A 16,225-nucleotide genomic window follows, 5' to 3' on the forward strand; every position below is an offset into this window, starting at 1 on the left:
ATCGTCAGTCCATTGTCCGAGGAACATGAGCGCTAGCTCGAGTCTTGAGTACATCGTGATATCAGCCATGGCAACGCGGCGCTGAGAGAGCGCCGCGCGGGCGGCGGCGGCGGCGGCGGCGTGCAGGAGTTGTGCTGGACGAGGAGGCGAAACGGTGATGGTGGCGCCATTCGCCGTGACCGTCACGGCGAAGCAGCACTTGTCCTCCCCCGTCATATAGGCGGTCGACGCAGGCGACGATGACAACGACGCTCACCCTTGTCTCCCTTCTGGGGTCGTCTCCGTCGTCCGCGTTCGCTCTGGCTTATGCCCTTCCCCTTCTCTTCCTATCTATCTTGCTCACTTTCGCGGGCACTTTCCTTACGCTTGATCGCACGCGCTCGTTCCCCCATCCCAGTTATAAGGCGATACCCGGTTCTCTGGATGCTCTGAAGAGGAGGATAACGTTTGCGCTAGAGGGGGGCGCTGGGGGGCTCGCAATCGGGTACTCGTTCGGAGGTACGATCGCCGACATACGCGATGGCTGAGGAACTGACGGGCATCTTATCAGTGCAATTCGCGACTTTCCTTGCTGTCTGTATCCCTTCCCTTACAAGTGCCTCCCCACTCTCTTCAAAGTCCTTCATTGCCGTATGGCTCTTGCCCAGCGTCGTAACAACACTCTTGGGCGGACGATGGAAATACTGTGCCCTCGTATTCGCAGGCATCACTGGCGGGTATGTGTTCCTTTCCTCTCGCACACTGTAGCCTAATCCCCCTCTCTAGCGCCACCTTCGCTCTCGGCATCTCCGTCATCATCCATCCCAACCTCCTCACCCGCGTCGTCCTCACCGCCATCCTCGTTCCCCTTAGCACCATCCTCACTCTCCTCCCCTTCGAGCGCTCACAACGCCCCGCCATGCGCTTTGCAACCGCCTCGACCGGCGCATTTGGCGTCGTCATGTCCATCGCGATCCTAGCCGGCATCCCCGCGTGGGCGAACGTATGGCAGCGCCTCGCGGAGCACGACAACATCGACTGGGGCACGAGCAAGGAGCAGGGGCTCAGCGCCGCCTTCGGCATCCTCCTCTGCTTGGGCATGGGCCTCGGACTTCCTGCTCAAGCGCAAGTTCGGCGAATGCCCGGATGAGAAATGGGACGGCTATCTCGCCAGTTACGCCGCAAACCTGCCTAACCAGGCCGGTCGCGCGGGGACGTTCCAGCCTCTGCAGTCGGCATGGGACCGCATGTTGCATGGTAGGCGGACTCCGGGCGAGAAAGAGGTCATCTTCCCGGATGAGGGCTTCCAGGATACGAAGTACTCCGCTCTCTCGACACCGACGTCGCCAACGAAGCTGTCGAAGCACGCACTTCTCTCTCAACACCATACACTCCCGCCCCAGCCCCAGCAGTCGCAATTCCGCCTCAGCCCCGAATGCCTTAAGAAGCCCCGTTCGCAGCCCAAGCTGCGCGGCTTCGGCCGCAAGCCGCGCGAGGCGGTCAAGTTCAGGCCCTTCGGGAAGGACATCTCGGACTCCGACGAGGAGGGCGATGTGCTGGATACCCCGCCGCCGCCCGCGCGCCCGTGGCTGCAGTCGCGGCCCTCGTTCAGCTCCGCGCACACCGCGGCGACGCTCGTCGACGACCGCGAGCTCGACGCGGCGGCGGCGCGGGTGAGGATCAGGAACAAGCTCGGCACGGACTCGCCGGTCTACTCTGACTATGAGGAAGATGTGACGATGACAGCTCACGGCGGCAGCGAGGAGTGGAGACGTGCGTCGAGCGGGGGTGGGCGTACATCCAGCGCCGCGGGGCATACATCGAGTTCAGGCGGTCATTCCAGCGCGACGCTCACGTCGCCACTAGGCGCCGTGCCCGCAACCCCATCCCTCATCAAAGCCATCGACCGCATCCAACAAGCGCAGAAGGTCGCTTTCGCGCCCGACGGGATGCCCAGAGTTTCGGATGACGCTGGGAAGTTCTCGCCGGCGGCGCTGGGACCAGGAGCACCTCAGCGAGAACTCGTAACGCCACAGCAGGGGCTCGTAACGCCTCAGCAGGGGCTCGTATCGCCACAGCAGGGGCTCGTAACACCACAGCAGGGGCTCGTAACACCCCAGAAGGACCACTGGGATGGCTTCTGGAAGGACGTGCGCGATCAAGCACGGTCATGACCCTATCACGATCTTTCAAACGACCCTTTTTGACGACTACTTACGCTAACGACAATTGATGACGTGCTATCTTATTCGTACTTACTGATCTACTTGTCTGGATTGTTTGTTGTAGTTCTACTCATTGGATTCCACCTTACGACGTGGCGATGGCCACAATGGACGCAATGGACACAATTGCTGCGTGCTATCTGCTGGCACCTGCGTCCCCTCCTCGCGGCGTGTCATTCATTAAATGTGGCAGATGAGTGTGGATTGACTGTGCGCCTCGTTTGGAAGATCGTGGCCAGGTCGTAAAAGGTATGTACTGTGAATAAATATAGCTTGCCAGTATTCCGTCAGTATGTACGGCCAAGTGTCCGTTGCGTAAAGAATCCAGATAGAGCGAGCTCAGTCGGAACGCGTCAACCGAGGGAAAGAAACCAGGTATCTTCTCAATTCCGGCGCACCCGCTTGATGCGAAGGGGCATACCGTCGGTGGGCTCTGAGGGGTCGATGAGCAAGTGTTCAAGGACGCTGTACACGAACCACCCACTCATCGTAATCGCTGCAGCAGGGCTGATCTTCTGCCCCTCGTACGCCGGCTCGAAATGGAAGGCGGCGATGAGGTGTCTATTGGGCGTCAGGGTCGTGCTTGACAGCGGGGAGAGAAAGCGCACGCCAACACCGCCTTCATCTCCAGGAGCGCCATCGTCTTCCCGATGCAGCCGTGCGGCCCCGCGATGAAGGACATCAACGAGAACGTCGGGTTATACGACTTCGGCGAGTCGAGCCAGCGGGAGGGGCGGAACCTGCATAATCGCGTGTCAGAGAAAATAATGAAGCTCGTCAGACTCGACCTACTCCTCCGCATCTGGCCCCCATATATCCGTCCAGGTGTTGATGACGCGAATCTATGATCGCCCTCGTCAGATCTTCCTTTGATTCATACACAGGCAAGGAATGCAGCGCACGGGTATATGCAAAAACGTGCCCTTCGGTACCAAAAAATCACCAATCAAACCCGTCTTGTACGCCTTGCGGACGGTGAGCGGGACCGGAGGGAGCACGCGAAGGCTTTCCATGCTAGCATATTCGCTCTCAGCCGATTGGAATGCATTCAAAATAGGAGAGGCCTCTTACACCACGCAATCCAACCATTGCAAGTCTTTGAGCGTCTTGTAATCCGGTCGTGGGTTCGCGGTCAGAATAGGCGTGACCTCGTCGCGTAGCTTCTGCTGGGATTCCTGGTCGGTCGCGAGAAGCCAGAGGGTCTGCAAACATCGGTGAGGTTCAGCTGCTCTAACATCAACGATGACTATACCCAAGCCAGCCCAGAGGCCGTCGTCTCATGCCCAGCGCCGAGGAAGGTGAGCTAAAACCCAGAAGTCAACCACGTCGCCCCGACGCATCCACAATTAATACCATGATGCTCACAACCTGATCCACCATCGCCTGGTCGCTCATCGCATAGAGTGTGTCGTCCTTCTCCAGATCTGCTTGTCGCGCGCGCACAAGAATGCTCATAAGATCCCGCCTCGCTGCCTTTTCCGAGTCGGACGCAACGACCGCAGCAGCCTCGCGCATGCGCTCCTGCAGAATCTCTTCCGCGATTCGGCGTATCTTGTACGTCGACTCGATGAGCGTCTCTGCAGGTCCTGCAAGGCCTGAGCTTCAAACCAGAAGTCTGAGTATACCGTCGCTCACCCAGAAAAGGAATTCTTGAAAACCACCGCCGATGCTCGTACGCCCAGTCGGACGCCACAAATCTCGCCGCGCCGGGTATGGACATGAAAGTGACAACCCTGAATAGATTGGGCCCTGTGGTTGCGGTCGGGCTCAGCGTCGGCAAACGGCGTACATGACGATGACAAGCAAGCGGAAGCAAGTGACATACAAGCAGGCGCCATGGGTAATAAGCAAGTGACACGATTGACGAGCAGGCGACATGATTGACGAGCAAGCAAGTGCAAAGATTGACAAGCAAGCGTGATCAACAGGCAAGCAAACAAGTGGAGGATGGCAGGACGGAAATCAAGCAACTGAAAGCGTGCCACTGAAGCACTCGAAGCATGCCACTCACCATTCTGCAGATCCATCATGTTCCCAAAGGCCGTCGCGAGCTCGTTGTCCGGGTTGCGCAGGGACTCTGTCTTGTACCCAAAGGCCGTCTCGGCAATGATGTCGAGGGTGACCTTGCTCACTGCGAGGCGTCGGTTGGTTCAATAAATCATACCCCAAGTCATGAAGACCGAGATATGAAGCAACACACGTACACCACTCGTAAGTCGGGAGAACAGTCCCACCCTCGGCATCGCCGATGAAGTCGTCAAAGATGCGAACCAGACTGCCAGGAGACCGTCAGGGTAGGGCCACGTTCACCTTGACACCCGACTCACGTCTCGATATGCTCGTAGTACAGGCACAGCTCTGTCCAGATCGGCGCGTTTAGCGAGCAGAGCACACTCATAGCACAAAGAAAACCTACGGCCCGCCAAGCCCACCAAAGAGAACGCCGGATTCATGGCCTTCCGCATGTCGCGGTGCTCCTTCCCGGTAGTCGTTAAGAGCCCGTGCCCCGCCACCAGCCCGAGGATTTGCTGCAGATATTCCGGACGCTCGTAGTCGGTCCATTCCCTGACGAGGACCTGGTGCAGGTGTTCCGGGCTGACGAGGTAGAGGCGCTCGATGCCAATGGGGCCGACGTTGCGGACGACGGGCCCGTACTTCTTGACCCAGTCCCGCGCGGCAGGGCTCCTGGCGTCCCTCGCAAAGATGGGGGCGCAGGCGCCGATGATAGGTTCGCCCAGAGGCGGACCGGGCACGTGTCGCAACGGGGAGAAGAAGCGAGGATAGAAGAGGACACGATAGACGATGGGGCAGCCTACGACGGCGCATAGTAAATAAGCAGCGTGTCGTCTTCCTAGTGAGAGAGTAGAGATCCATTTCTCGAGAGGTATCATGCGCGAGAGGAAGACGCTGACGAGAGACATGGCCAAGATGCAGCTGCAGCTGCCTGCTGTAGATCCTGCGAGTCGTGGCGTAGTTATATGGCCCAGGTCCGGTGAGTAGAACGAGCAAGCCGAGATCGATAACAGGGAACGAGGGTAGTGTCAAGGGAATGTGGATCTTCAATTCTCACGAGCTCTTCGCACACTATCAAGGTCAGCGCATAGTTTGTGGGCGTCCCTTCTGGTCGCTTCTGGTCACGGTATCAGTGAGTGGGTCTACCTTTCAAACCAAAGACTTACAAGAATTTACAAGGACTTCAGCCCGATATACAGGGAGCTCCAGACGCTCGGCAGTCAGAAGACAGCGGGCCGAGATGAAAGCGCTTGCAGCTAAGTCCTCGACAGCATTTGCAATTCTCGCTGAATGACCTGTCAATCACGAACAAACAGTTTCACGGAAACGTGTATGATAGAATCAATTATCCACGTGACTGCACGGCGCGCAGACAGTGACTGCTACGCTCCCAGTTCGACTTTGATTTGACTCCCAACTAAGGGATGCAACGGTGCGTAGGTAAGAAACTGGTAGAATCACGGTAAATTCGGTCTTCGCCTACCGCGAATGCCGCGTCCACAAGCGCCCACGATCTACTCGCATCGTCACTACGCAACAACCCTGACGCATCTTATGTGCACAAAAGCACGTTTTCTTTCTTCTGTAATATTTGCGGCTTCAAAACTCCCGAAGGAATGTCCTCCACTATATGGTGTGATAATGGCACGCGAGCTTCACGTGACTTGCGGTTCGAGCGCGAAGAACGTTATACGCTTGGATCACGCCGCAAAGTATCAGCAGAGCGTCACAAAAGTACTCAGATAGCCTAAATCAGTCTACCACTCAGAAGAGCTTGACTTGGAATAGTTGTCCTGGACTCAGAGAACATGGTGGTTGCACTTGATAGGGGGAACTTGATAGGAGACTCGGTCGGTTCTCATGCCTCCTGAATACTGTAGGCAGCATGATATTTTTTTTGTACCTTTCAGACTGATGCACGCACCTAAAAGAGAAGAAACAGCCGACAAGCGCTGCCAAATGGGGAGCACGTGGAGGGCATGTGGCAACCGCGGTAAACTGCGGTGGAACCGCAAACCGTGAGAGATCTATAACCGTTCATTTGAAACCGCGCAAATGTGCAGTACGGTTGCGGTTCATACCGGTTAATCCGCTACCGTTGGCCACGCTACTTTTGACCCAGTCGGAGACTTCTGTCGTCTTCTAGCAGCTGGTTCATCTACCAGAAGTAGTTGCAAAGGTATGGAAACCCAAGATAGAGATTGGGAAGGCCAGATATCTGGCTTCTACCGCGTGGATACGCGCTACAATCTCCAGCCTCCCGCGGACGAATTCCATCGCCTCAGCGAAGCTGTCAGAGTCTACCTTGAATCCATCGGAGAGGTCAGTCGCTCTCTTCAACCTCCCTTCAACGCGCCTGATAAAGTGACCCGCAGTCGATCGACGAAGTGCTAGCGCGCCCCTTAATCACGGCACCCGACGTGCCCGACGATCTCCCTCTTACCCACTACTTCATATCGTCAGTACTGGTCCGCTTTACCCTCATCCGCTTCTGCTTCTTACTGATTTTAACCCATCACTGATCCCAACCCAGATCCTCGCACAATACCTACCTCCTATCTCGCCAGCTCGTCGGGCGGTCCTCTGCGGCGTGCTACGCCCACGTCCTCGAGCGCGGTGGCCGCTGCGTCGAGATCGATGTCTGGTGGAGCAACGAGAAGGGGCTGGTCGTAAACCATGGCTACACGCTGAGCAAGGGCGTCGCGTTCCATAGCGTCTGCGAGGTTATCGGGGACCATGTCAGGGAGAACGACTGGCCCGTGCTTGTGAGCTTGGAGTGCCACGTACCGCTCGACCACCAGAACGAGCTGGTGGAGACGATGAAGCGGATTTGGGGCGATAAGCTAGGTAAGATAATCCCATCCGAGCCAATAAACACCCTCAACAACTCCATCACCCAGTCCAACGCAAGCTAGAGCACGTCGACGACGACGAGGTTCGCCCGAAGGACCTCAAGGGGAGGATCGTCCTGATGGTGGAATACTACCCACCAAAAACCCAAGACGACGACAGCGACTCCAGCTCGTCGTCCTCCAGCTCGTCATCCGATGAAGACGACAGTGCCGAGGCCCAGCAACGCAAGGCCCTCCAGCACGCGCGCATCTCTGAGCCTCTGGCCGAGCTCGGCTTCTATGCGCGCAGCATGAAGCCTAGGAAGGGCTGGCTCATGCAAGGTGGGCATCAAAAACATCTCTTCCCTTTCATGCACGAGCCTGACACCATCACCCCAGAACTCACCACCCCTAAACACATCCTCATCAACATCTCCGAGTCCGGGCTGTCTTCCCTCCTCCCCGCGTCTCTCACGCCCCTCATCGCCCACGGCCTTCGCCACCTCCGCCGCATCTTTCCCCGCGGCACGCGCATCGGGTCCAGCAACCCCAATCCACTCACCTTCTGGCGCGCCGGATCCCAAGTCGTCTCCCTCAACTGGCAGACCTACGACACGCCGATGCAGGTGAACGAGGCGATGTTTGTCGGTACACCTGGCTGGGTCGCGAAGCCGGAGAAGCTGCGGGTGGTGGAGGGGGAGGAGGGCCTGATGCATAAGTTCAAGAATCTACTGCATCATCATGGGAGGCGTAGGGGCGGGAGGAAGAAGTTGAGCGCAGAGATCTATGGCGTCAGTGCCCGTGAGTGCTTCCATCTTTGTTTGTTTGGCTTGTTGGCGCTGTGACATGTTTGGTCAAGCTTGCGCGTGATGCGTGGCCAATTGTTTGCGCTTACTTACACTTTATGGTTACAGTACCCCCGCCGGACGATAGGAAAGGCAAGAGCTTCCACACCTACGTCCGCGCGGACCTGTTCCACTCGGAGAAGGATCAGTCGTGGAAGAGCAAGTCCATCGAGGTGACCGACACGCCCGACCAGGGCTCCGACGTCGTCTGGAACGAGAAGTTCGAGTGGGAATTCGAAGATGATGAGCTGGCATTCATTCGGTGTGTAAAATCTTCTATGAGACCCGCAGCGAAGCACTGATACCTTTGCTGCGCAGGCTACGGATACAGGAAGACGAATTTGGCCGGGACGACAAGCTTGTCGTGTTCTGCGCTCGGCTGGAATATATCCAGCCGGGTTGGCGACTTGTTCGGCTGATGAACTTGGCTGGGAAGTTTTCTGGCGCGACGTTGCTGGTGCGGTTTGTGATATCGGACGCTGAATGAGCTTCCGCATCCTACGCTGCGGCGGGACAAGGCGAAGCAGGGTTACAAGACGCCACATGGGCGCACAGTCTATATACATCTCTGGATAAGTTATCGAATATACAAGATGTATAGTAAGTATGTACGAGCTAGTCGGAAATATACATCAGTACAGCAGCGGCACAACAGCAAGTCCAGCATACAAAAAAGCCGCGCATCAAGAAACCAAGTCACCCCCCGTCGTTCTCTTTCCTCCCACTGCACCTCTACTTCACATCCATTAACGCCCCACCCGCCGCCCGCTCAATCCCCTTCATAATTCTATCCCTCCTCGCCTCCATCTCCGCCTGCGCCGCCTCGCTCTCCTCCTCCTCCTCGCCATCCCCACCCGCCATGAACTCGCCAACAAACTGCGCCACCTTCCTTTCCCCCACCTCACACAGCGCCCGCGCGCCCCACCGCCACTCGTACTGCGCGCCCTCGTCGTCCGCGCCCTGCGTCGGGCGGCCGCGCTTCGCGCCCTTGCCCTTCTTGCTGGGCTCGCCGACGGCGGTGCGCTCAATGTAGCCCTGGCGGGCGAGGTGGCCAAGGAAGGTGTCGATGGGGACTTTTTCGTGCGTAGCGAGGCCAGACATCTGGACGTCTTCGTCGAGGTTGAGGCGCCGGAGGGAGGCGCGGAGGTCGACTGGGCAGGGCGGTCAGGATAAGTCAGGAATGACAAGAGAAAGACTTGCTGTCGTTCATGACGCGCCCGCTGCCGAGGATGAGGGCAAGGATTACGTAGGCGATACCAATGGCGCCGAGTTGGTCGCACTGAGACCAGGAGATGATGCTCCCATACCGCTTCGCCGCAGCATCGTCTTCCTCATCGTCCGAAGGCATCTCAGCAGCCTCTTGTTCGATGATCTGTGAGTCGGACAGCGCGGCGTACTCAATAATGAGGGGGTCGAGGGTTGACCGAAGGATGTAGGTCTTCGAACCCGCGGCAGTGGCTGTTGCGACATGTCAGTGATGGTGATTGGACGGGGAGGAGGGGACAAGCGTACCCCTCTTCTTCACTCCTGTTGCTTTCTGCGCGTCCTCGAGCTCAGCATCTTTGTCTCCGTTTGCTTCCTTATCGAGTGCTGCGCGTGAGGGAAGTTCGACGAGTTCCATCCCGAAGGTGTCCCTTAGGGTCTTCTGCGCGATCGCGAGCACAGCTCCGAATTGTCGTGCGCTGCCGCCGAGCACTGGGATTCACTTCAGGCCTCGAGAGTTGAGAATGGATGGCAGAACGCACCTTTCTTTGCGATTTCTTCCCTCCGGAGAGCCGTCCTCTTACTCTCTGAAAACAGAGCGAGTCGGACGAGCGCGTTGGCCTTCAGAGTCAGGTCCTGTAGAGAGATTTCAGCAAAGGGGGAGTCAACAATGGGTGTGATGTCGTACATCAAGTCCCCCCGCCTCCTCCGCATCGTCCATGCCGTCGACTTCCATAGCATCTTCATCCTCGTCTTCATCTCGCGATGCGCGACGCGATGCCCTCCGGCCATTTTGGGTCTGACTGGGCCCCGGTTGAGTCCTTTGACTATACGAGCGTGCCGGCATCGTCGAATGTATATGTCAAAGTGATCTTGTCGTCGCGTTGCGCGACGAGCAGGGTAATGAAATCTAAGGGACGCGATCGTGACGTGACCGACCGCATCTGCCGCTCACGTGGACGTGACAGTGATGATGACCCTGCTCGATTTTGATAGTAACTAATATACTGTGCCTTGCTTTTCACCACCTGAATTATCCTTCTCTCGTTGCCGCCGACGATGAGCAGCTCGTCTGAGGCCGGTCCTAGTCAGGCTAAGCCAGAATACCCCCAGGACCTGGGTATGCATGCGTTGTAAACGATGGACCCCGCCTTGACAAGCTAGTATAGTCGCTATTTTCCATGCGTCTTTCCATCCAACGAAAGGGAATTTGATAGATTGGAGCCTCAAGGCTAGCGATGGTGCGTATCAGGACCGTTTCTGCAAAGCTTCACTGCTCACCCTTTCCCCAGACATCAAGCTGGACAACCTCGAGTTCAGCGCCCTTCCCAGCGGGCTGCACCTGGTGGAGCAGGACGTCGTGTGCGTGCACTGCCTGTCCCCTTGCCTTCATTCCTGCTAAAAGCCCATCTAGTTACTTCACCAAGGACGGCCACCACGGCGTGTGCGCTTTCCGACGTCGGCGAACCACGGAACACGGGCACCGTGGTTTCCGCCTATCCTCCGTCGGCATCCTCCTCGCAAAGTCCAGACGACCACGCCCATGGATGCACACGTCCGCGCTCAAGGACCTCACCACGATGATATACGCGCGCTTGGAAGCATCCGGCGTTCTCGAACCCGCAGACGGTGATTGGGAGGCAGCGCGTACCTTCTTCGAAGCCCGCAGAGTGCGGGAACCCACATTGGGCGGCGCAGGCGACTGGAACGGCTGGGTCGCCGACCTCGAGGATCCCCCGACCAGCGACGGCTTCGTCAACCCCGACCCCTCCTCACAGCCGCCAGTCCTCCACCTCCCCCACTTGCTGCGCATCCTTGGGCCGACTGCGCTCACGCTGTACAAGCACATCCTCGGCCGCAGGCGGATCATGGTCTACACACTGCCTCCCGTCGAGGCGGCGTGTATTCTATGTCAAGTCGCCAGTGATCTGTGCTTAGAAGCGCAGCTGGAAGGTCCTGATGCGCCCGGTACATCATCGCAGTCCCGCAGACTCAAGGGCAAGTCGAAGGATGCTATCACCGCCTTGGGCATGGTCACCTTGTCCGACTTGGATCGCCTGGACAAGGAAAGCCAGTCGGGTCGGGGATGGATCGCGTGTACTACTGATGCGCTCTTCCTCGAGAAGCCTGCCTACTACGATCTCCTCATCGACCTTACAACTTCCACTCCCGACAAGGCCTCGCGCCCAACGTTCTATTCCTCGCGCACGCAAGAAGGCAGCAGTCGCTCTCCTCCAAAGCTATCCGTCATCCGCTTCGCATGGAGCGACGTTAAGCTATGGAACGAGCTCAACCGTATTCTCGCACTCGACAACTCGGCATCGCACCACTCGGGCTGCCACTGCGCGCCCTCCTCCCCTCCAGGCGGTGCGCCCGGAGCAGACAAGCCCCGCATAGTGAACGCCTTCACCGATGTGTGGCGCGTGTACGAAGACGTATGCGTCGTGTGCGCCGGGCTTTGGATGGGCGGCTGGCGCAACAACTCGCAGGCGTCGTACACGGGCGACATGCGCCAATGGGGTGCGGTGCGCCTCGAGGGTGATGACGATCTCACGCTCGGGACCGTTGCGGGCGCGTACGTCCGCAACCGCGGCATGGGCATCGAGGGCACCCCCACGAGTCCATCGCCGTCCTCCTCCGGCTTCCCCAAGGAGCGCGCCGCCTCCAGCTCGGGGCGCGAGCGCATGTCGGGTCTCCTGCGCTCACCAGGGAAGGCAAAGGCGCGCGCGTCGGCGGGCGTCGGGCCTGCGGACTTCGAAGAGGAGGTCGACCGCCGGGACGCACAAATGCGGACGACGCTCGCCTTGCTGCAGACCTTCCACGCGCACACGCTGTTCCAGCTGTCCGTTCTGCAGTCCTTCCTGCCCACGGGCATCGGGAGCGGTACGGCGGTCGTGAACCTCACGCCGAGGGACCTGTCGGCTTTTGAGCTGGGCCCTTGGAGCTCGAGCGACGCGCGCTATGTGACCTGGCTGGGCGAGGAGTACGGCGGGCAGACGCGGGTGGTGGTCAAGAAGACCTGGAAAGACATCTTCGGGATCTTCCTCGGTTATTAAGGCTTCACCTATCCTTGCCTGGGTGAGCATTCGCTTTCGATGTGGATGAGCGGTTGGAGGATTTTGTGGGCAGCCGGAGGACTCTTGGACGAGCGGAGGAACTTTGGAACGAGCTACAAGTCGCGGACGGGCGGATGGTGGAGAAGGAAGAACAAGACGATGTACACTTCACTTATGCGGACGGTAAAACCCAGGTATCTTTATTGCGTTGTATACCAGACTTTCCTCTCCTGTATTTATTGGCATATTTTGCCTGGGAGACGCTATCAGTAGTGGCGCTACCTTACGGAGTCGCTATACTACCAAATAGTAGGATGCGTAGCTTATCCCAGGACGATACCAGAGAGTTTTCTGTACATGCTGTAATCCATGCATATGTTGCTGTGATGGGAGCGAGGCAGCTCGAGCATTGGACTCAACATAAGTCTCGCGGTAGGCTGACGGTCATGCAATGACGGACTTTGAGCGTCACAGAATGCGAAATTCGCGCGAGAAGCAGGCGCGTGAGGGTGCCTGACTTCTGCGTCCCCATTAGGAAGGTTTTGAGCGCTTCTTGATGACGTCTTCACCAACTAGTCAGCGGCTTCTCTACTGCCCGCTCGCTACGAACGCCTATGCTGTGTGTCCGTCAAGTGTTTGAATTTCATTCCAGTCCAGTCGTCCTGCTAGCTCGGCCCTGTCCTCGGCATTCAACGCGGTACGTGCAGATTGCTAACTTTACTATCAGGTTCACATGAAACGGAATTCATGAAAAGCATTATGGTCATTGCAATAAACCCGGCGTCTCGTATGTACGTACACGATAGCCACAACTAGTAGTATACAAAGGGGATAGATAGCAGGTCATAGGATGCACTGCGGAGAGGTACTAGGATGCACTGCGAGGACATCGACTGAACGACGACGTAGCGTAGGTTGACACAGCAGGCGAGGAGTGCGTGCGAGGTAAGAGGGAGGAGGAAGGGTAGGGAGGTAGTGCGACGTAGAGGAAAGGGGAAAGTGCGAAGAGTGCGAGGTAGGAGGAAGAAATGCGTAGAGGAAAGATGATGAGAAATGGAACGAAACACGTAGTGGGGGTAGGTCCAGGGGCGCGGAGTACGAGCGCCCCCATTAGTTTGAGGATGGCAGATAGGCTACAAGTCCGAGCCTTCGAGCCTTTACGCGCCCTCCTTCGCGTCCTCAATCCGCTTCTCCTCAATATCCCGCGGCGCAAACGGCTTATGCGCCTGCGCCGCCCTTGTCTGCTCCACCAAATCCTTCCTATCCGCATACCCCGCCGGCGCCCACGTCCGCGACGTCCACGGCTTGCACGCCGGGTCGTTGTACATCTGGTCGACGCTCTCGAGCGAGAGCTCGGAGGACTCGTAGAGGAAGAGGAAGACGACGACGGCGCCGGCGAGGTTGCACGCCGCGAAGACGAAGCCGTAGCGGAAGTCGATCGCGCCGGTGATGAAGGGTGTGAAGAAGGCGAGGAGGAAGTTCCAGAGCCTGGGGTGGGGGGTTAGTGGGGAGGAGGGAAGGGAGATGGGGAAACGTACCAGTTGGAGGCGGTGGCGAGGGCACCCTGCTTGGCACGGGTTCTGGTCGGGAAGGTCTCACCGATGAGAATCCAGATACCACTGCATGGGATGGTCAGCCGACAGGAAAAGCTGTGGAAAGGAAGAGTTGCTTACGGAGCCCAAGTCGACGCATAGCCGAGAATGAAGAGGCAGGCAGAGACGATCATGAGCTTGCCAATGCCCTCGTCGTTCTCGGGATCACCCGCCGTGCCCGCCGCAGCGAACACGAACAGCCACGCCGACTGCCACATTCCGCCAATGATGAGCGGGATACGACGCCCGTACTAGAGTCTTCGTCAGCCTCATTCCACGCCCGTCTCGAAAGCCAAGCTCACCCTCTCCATGACGTACAACCCGAGGAACGTGCAGACAAAGTTGACCGCGCCGAGGATGATCTGGGTGACGAACGAGTCGGAGAGGCCGACCGACTTGAACACCGTCGTCCCGTAGTAGAAGAAGTAGTTCGCGCCAGTGAGCTGCTGGAACGATTGGAGGGCCATGCCTGTTTAGGATTAGCTTCCGCCGATCGAAGATCCCGCTTACGAAGCGCGCTTACCAAGGAGGGTACGGTACAAAATCTTGTCCTTGGGCTTGAAGCAGTCGATCCATCCGGACTGCTGCTTCGCCTCGTACTCGGCCATGTTTTGCATCTCGTCGGCCTCGCGCACGATGAGAGGGTGGCTATGGGCATCTTCGGGGCGGACACCGCGCGTGCGGGCGAGTGCCTCGCGCGCATCCGCGATCTTCCCGACCTTGGCGAGCCAACTAAGTGGAAAATTAGTGGGGAATGAAGGAGATGGGCGAGAACAAGTACCGAGGGGATTCGGGCATGAAGAGGATACCGACACCGAGGATAAACGGCCAGATGATACCGAGGCCGACTACCAAACGCCATGATCCTGGCCCGCTAATTTCTCGGGCACCGATGGAGAAGCAGTCTGCGACAGAATGAGGGGATCGCTCGCCGAATGACAGGGAAGTACTCACAGGCAACCAGGATACCGAAGGTGATGAAGAGCTGGTACGTCGCGGTAAGCGTACCACGGATCTGTCTTTAAGCCGAGTAAGCCGGACTGAACGGAGGCAAAAAATGAGGTCTGACGTACGGTGGCGCAGACTCGGCCTGGTACATGGGCACCGCTGCTGACAGCGCGCCGACCGCGAAACCGCTGACGAGACGGCCGACCGCAAACTGCTTCCAGGAGGAGAAGGTGGCCATCTGGATGATGACGCCGACGATGAAGAGCATGCACTCGGCGGTCATCGCGTACCGACGGCCGAGCTTGTCAGCCGTGGGGGCGCCGAGCAGCGCGCCAACGAGGGTGCCGATGGAGAGGAGACCGACGATGAGGCCGGCGCGGACGTTGGAGAAGTGGCACGCGTCGGGGTTGGTAGGGTCGTTGGGATCGCATTGCGCGAAGCGCGTGAGGAAGTCGTCCATCTCGAGGACATCTGAGATCTGGCCGGTGTCGTAACCGAAGATGAAGCCTCCCATACTTGCCAGGAGGGCAAGCATGATGGCGGTGCCGCCGATGGGGACGCCTTGTCTGGGGGAGGGTCAGCATGGGGTATGGACATCGTGCTCGACCACGCACGCGTAGAAGAGAGGCATGATGGTGGGCTTTGGCGACTTTAGGGGCAAGCGCCTGTGTGGACTTCTTGAGTGTCTCTGAGGGGAAGGATGGGACGCTCCACAACCGTCCCGTGGGCCCCCGCGCGTTCTTTTGTAGCCGCCGGGGGGCTAAGCGCGGCAGAAAACTGATGTCATGTGGAAGACGAATGCTGACACGATCGTCCCGCATTCCGCATGTGCTGGGGCCCCAGGCCAAATGCTCCGGGGGCGGGGATGCCGACGCTGGCGGCCGACTCTTCCACCCTCTGCACCTCCCAATCTCGCCCTCCAACACACCCATCAGCGTCTATTGTTCCCTCCAGGACGGCCAAAACGCTCACCTGACCCACCAGTCAGGACTTTACGAGCGCAATCGCCGTGCCAGAGAATTGTTGCCGCCCGGACATGGCGCGCGCGACATCTCCGTCCTTGGCAACTGATGGAAGTACGTAAACGCGCGCTGTCAGCCTGTCGGCCGCTTTCTCGCTGGGTGAAACCCACCAGCGTGCCTCTGCAGCTCGAAAATCGATGGCGAGAATCGTCCAGAATAGGAGGGCATGCCCAGACGAGCGGGGGCGGTGGTGAGACCGGGGCCCCGGTACCCCAGAATCGACGGTGGGCGCGCCACCTCAGCGATGCGCAGCGCACAAACCAATCGCTGCGCGCGACGTCAATTCCCGGTCAGGAACAGCTCAACTGAAAGCCCTCGATAGCCCATGTGCGTCTGGGGCCCGCGCTTGAACGGAGAGATCCGCCCGCAGGCGAAGGGCAAGCCATTGGCAGGCCGTAGGTTGATTTTCGCACGTGGGCGTGCGTTCGCTCGAGATGCTGAGAAACAAGCAGAATATTCAAGTGGACGTCCTCATCGGGCAGTAGATAGACGATGGTGGCACTCATTGGTC

The 16,225-nt window shown here is 58.3% G+C and overlaps 6 protein-coding genes across 6 annotated transcripts; 3 read left to right on the top strand and 3 right to left on the bottom strand.

Moving 5' to 3' along the window:
• The first annotated feature begins 211 nt into the window (after positions 1–211).
• Positions 212–2,366, top strand: SCHCODRAFT_01038712 (uncharacterized protein). Its single transcript, XM_050340902.1, has 4 exons — positions 212–498; positions 551–716; positions 766–1,108; positions 1,131–2,366. The coding sequence occupies exons 1-4, from the start codon at positions 240–242 to the stop codon at positions 2,151–2,153; spliced, it is 1,791 nt and encodes a 596-aa protein (XP_050199772.1). The 5' UTR covers positions 212–239; the 3' UTR covers positions 2,154–2,366.
• On the bottom strand, positions 2,223–5,238 carry SCHCODRAFT_02327903 (cytochrome P450). The gene is made up of 13 exons (XM_050342381.1): positions 4,621–5,238; positions 4,532–4,562; positions 4,409–4,479; positions 4,216–4,335; positions 3,840–3,953; positions 3,570–3,790; positions 3,457–3,507; positions 3,276–3,406; positions 3,107–3,218; positions 2,997–3,046; positions 2,813–2,944; positions 2,689–2,765; positions 2,223–2,637 (listed from the first exon to the last, which is right to left on the bottom strand). Exons 1-13 carry the CDS (start codon positions 5,123–5,125, stop codon positions 2,588–2,590), a joined length of 1,665 nt encoding a protein of 554 aa, XP_050199773.1. The 5' UTR covers positions 5,126–5,238; the 3' UTR covers positions 2,223–2,587.
• A 1,160-nt stretch (positions 5,239–6,398) lies between these two features.
• SCHCODRAFT_02669046 (PLC-like phosphodiesterase) lies at positions 6,399–8,380 on the top strand (the record flags this gene model as incomplete). Its single annotated transcript, XM_050346604.1, has 6 exons — positions 6,399–6,539; positions 6,593–6,675; positions 6,751–7,064; positions 7,118–7,849; positions 7,963–8,155; positions 8,212–8,380. 6 exons carry the CDS (start codon positions 6,399–6,401, stop codon positions 8,378–8,380), a joined length of 1,632 nt encoding a protein of 543 aa, XP_050199774.1.
• A 245-nt stretch (positions 8,381–8,625) lies between these two features.
• Positions 8,626–9,832, bottom strand: SCHCODRAFT_02506338 (MAGE-domain-containing protein; the record flags this gene model as incomplete). Its single annotated transcript, XM_050343174.1, has 5 exons — positions 8,626–9,044; positions 9,079–9,351; positions 9,406–9,588; positions 9,639–9,732; positions 9,785–9,832. 5 exons carry the CDS (start codon positions 9,830–9,832, stop codon positions 8,626–8,628), a joined length of 1,017 nt encoding a protein of 338 aa, XP_050199775.1.
• Positions 9,833–10,100: 268 nt separating this feature from the next.
• SCHCODRAFT_02629962 (uncharacterized protein) lies at positions 10,101–12,564 on the top strand. The gene is made up of 4 exons (XM_050345559.1): positions 10,101–10,216; positions 10,266–10,337; positions 10,389–10,458; positions 10,511–12,564. Exons 1-4 carry the CDS (start codon positions 10,156–10,158, stop codon positions 12,150–12,152), a joined length of 1,845 nt encoding a protein of 614 aa, XP_050199776.1. The 5' UTR covers positions 10,101–10,155; the 3' UTR covers positions 12,153–12,564.
• A 745-nt stretch (positions 12,565–13,309) lies between these two features.
• SCHCODRAFT_068300 (general substrate transporter) lies at positions 13,310–15,344 on the bottom strand (the record flags this gene model as incomplete). Its single annotated transcript, XM_003030777.1, has 9 exons — positions 15,307–15,344; positions 14,818–15,258; positions 14,699–14,763; positions 14,526–14,649; positions 14,268–14,476; positions 14,047–14,213; positions 13,826–13,995; positions 13,691–13,771; positions 13,310–13,640 (listed from the first exon to the last, which is right to left on the bottom strand). The coding sequence occupies exons 1-9, from the start codon at positions 15,321–15,323 to the stop codon at positions 13,310–13,312; spliced, it is 1,605 nt and encodes a 534-aa protein (XP_003030823.1). The 5' UTR covers positions 15,324–15,344.
• Between the last annotated feature and the right edge of the window lie 881 nt (positions 15,345–16,225).

This window comes from Schizophyllum commune (genome assembly GCF_000143185.2).
Source record: "Schizophyllum commune H4-8 unplaced genomic scaffold SCHCOscaffold_7, whole genome shotgun sequence".
Classification (NCBI taxonomy): Eukaryota; Fungi; Basidiomycota; class Agaricomycetes; order Agaricales; family Schizophyllaceae; genus Schizophyllum; species Schizophyllum commune.

What these genes read in the sequence shown, in the direction of transcription:
- SCHCODRAFT_01038712 (XM_050340902.1), top strand. Translation starts at nt 240, where the DNA reads ATGACAACGACGCTCACCCTTGTCTCCCTTCTGGGGTCGTCTCCGTCG. An exon ending in AATCGGGTACTCGTTCGGAG is followed by an intron (nt 499 to 550) that starts GTACGATCGCCG and finishes GCATCTTATCAG; the next exon opens with TGCAATTCGCGACTTTCCTT. An exon ending in TTCGCAGGCATCACTGGCGG is followed by an intron (nt 717 to 765) that starts GTATGTGTTCCT and finishes CCCCCTCTCTAG; the next exon opens with CGCCACCTTCGCTCTCGGCA.
- SCHCODRAFT_02327903 (XM_050342381.1), bottom strand. Translation starts at nt 5,125, where the DNA reads ATGTCTCTCGTCAGCGTCTTCCTCTCGCGCATGATACCTCTCGAGAAA. An exon ending in CATGATGGATCTGCAGAATG is followed by an intron (nt 3,954 to 4,215) that starts GTGAGTGGCATG and finishes CCGCAACCACAG; the next exon opens with GGCCCAATCTATTCAGGGTT. An exon ending in GCACGTTTTTGCATATACCC is followed by an intron (nt 3,047 to 3,106) that starts GTGCGCTGCATT and finishes GGGCGATCATAG; the next exon opens with ATTCGCGTCATCAACACCTG.
- SCHCODRAFT_02629962 (XM_050345559.1), top strand. Translation starts at nt 10,156, where the DNA reads ATGAGCAGCTCGTCTGAGGCCGGTCCTAGTCAGGCTAAGCCAGAATAC. An exon ending in AGAATACCCCCAGGACCTGG is followed by an intron (nt 10,217 to 10,265) that starts GTATGCATGCGT and finishes AAGCTAGTATAG; the next exon opens with TCGCTATTTTCCATGCGTCT. An exon ending in GAGCCTCAAGGCTAGCGATG is followed by an intron (nt 10,338 to 10,388) that starts GTGCGTATCAGG and finishes CCCTTTCCCCAG; the next exon opens with ACATCAAGCTGGACAACCTC.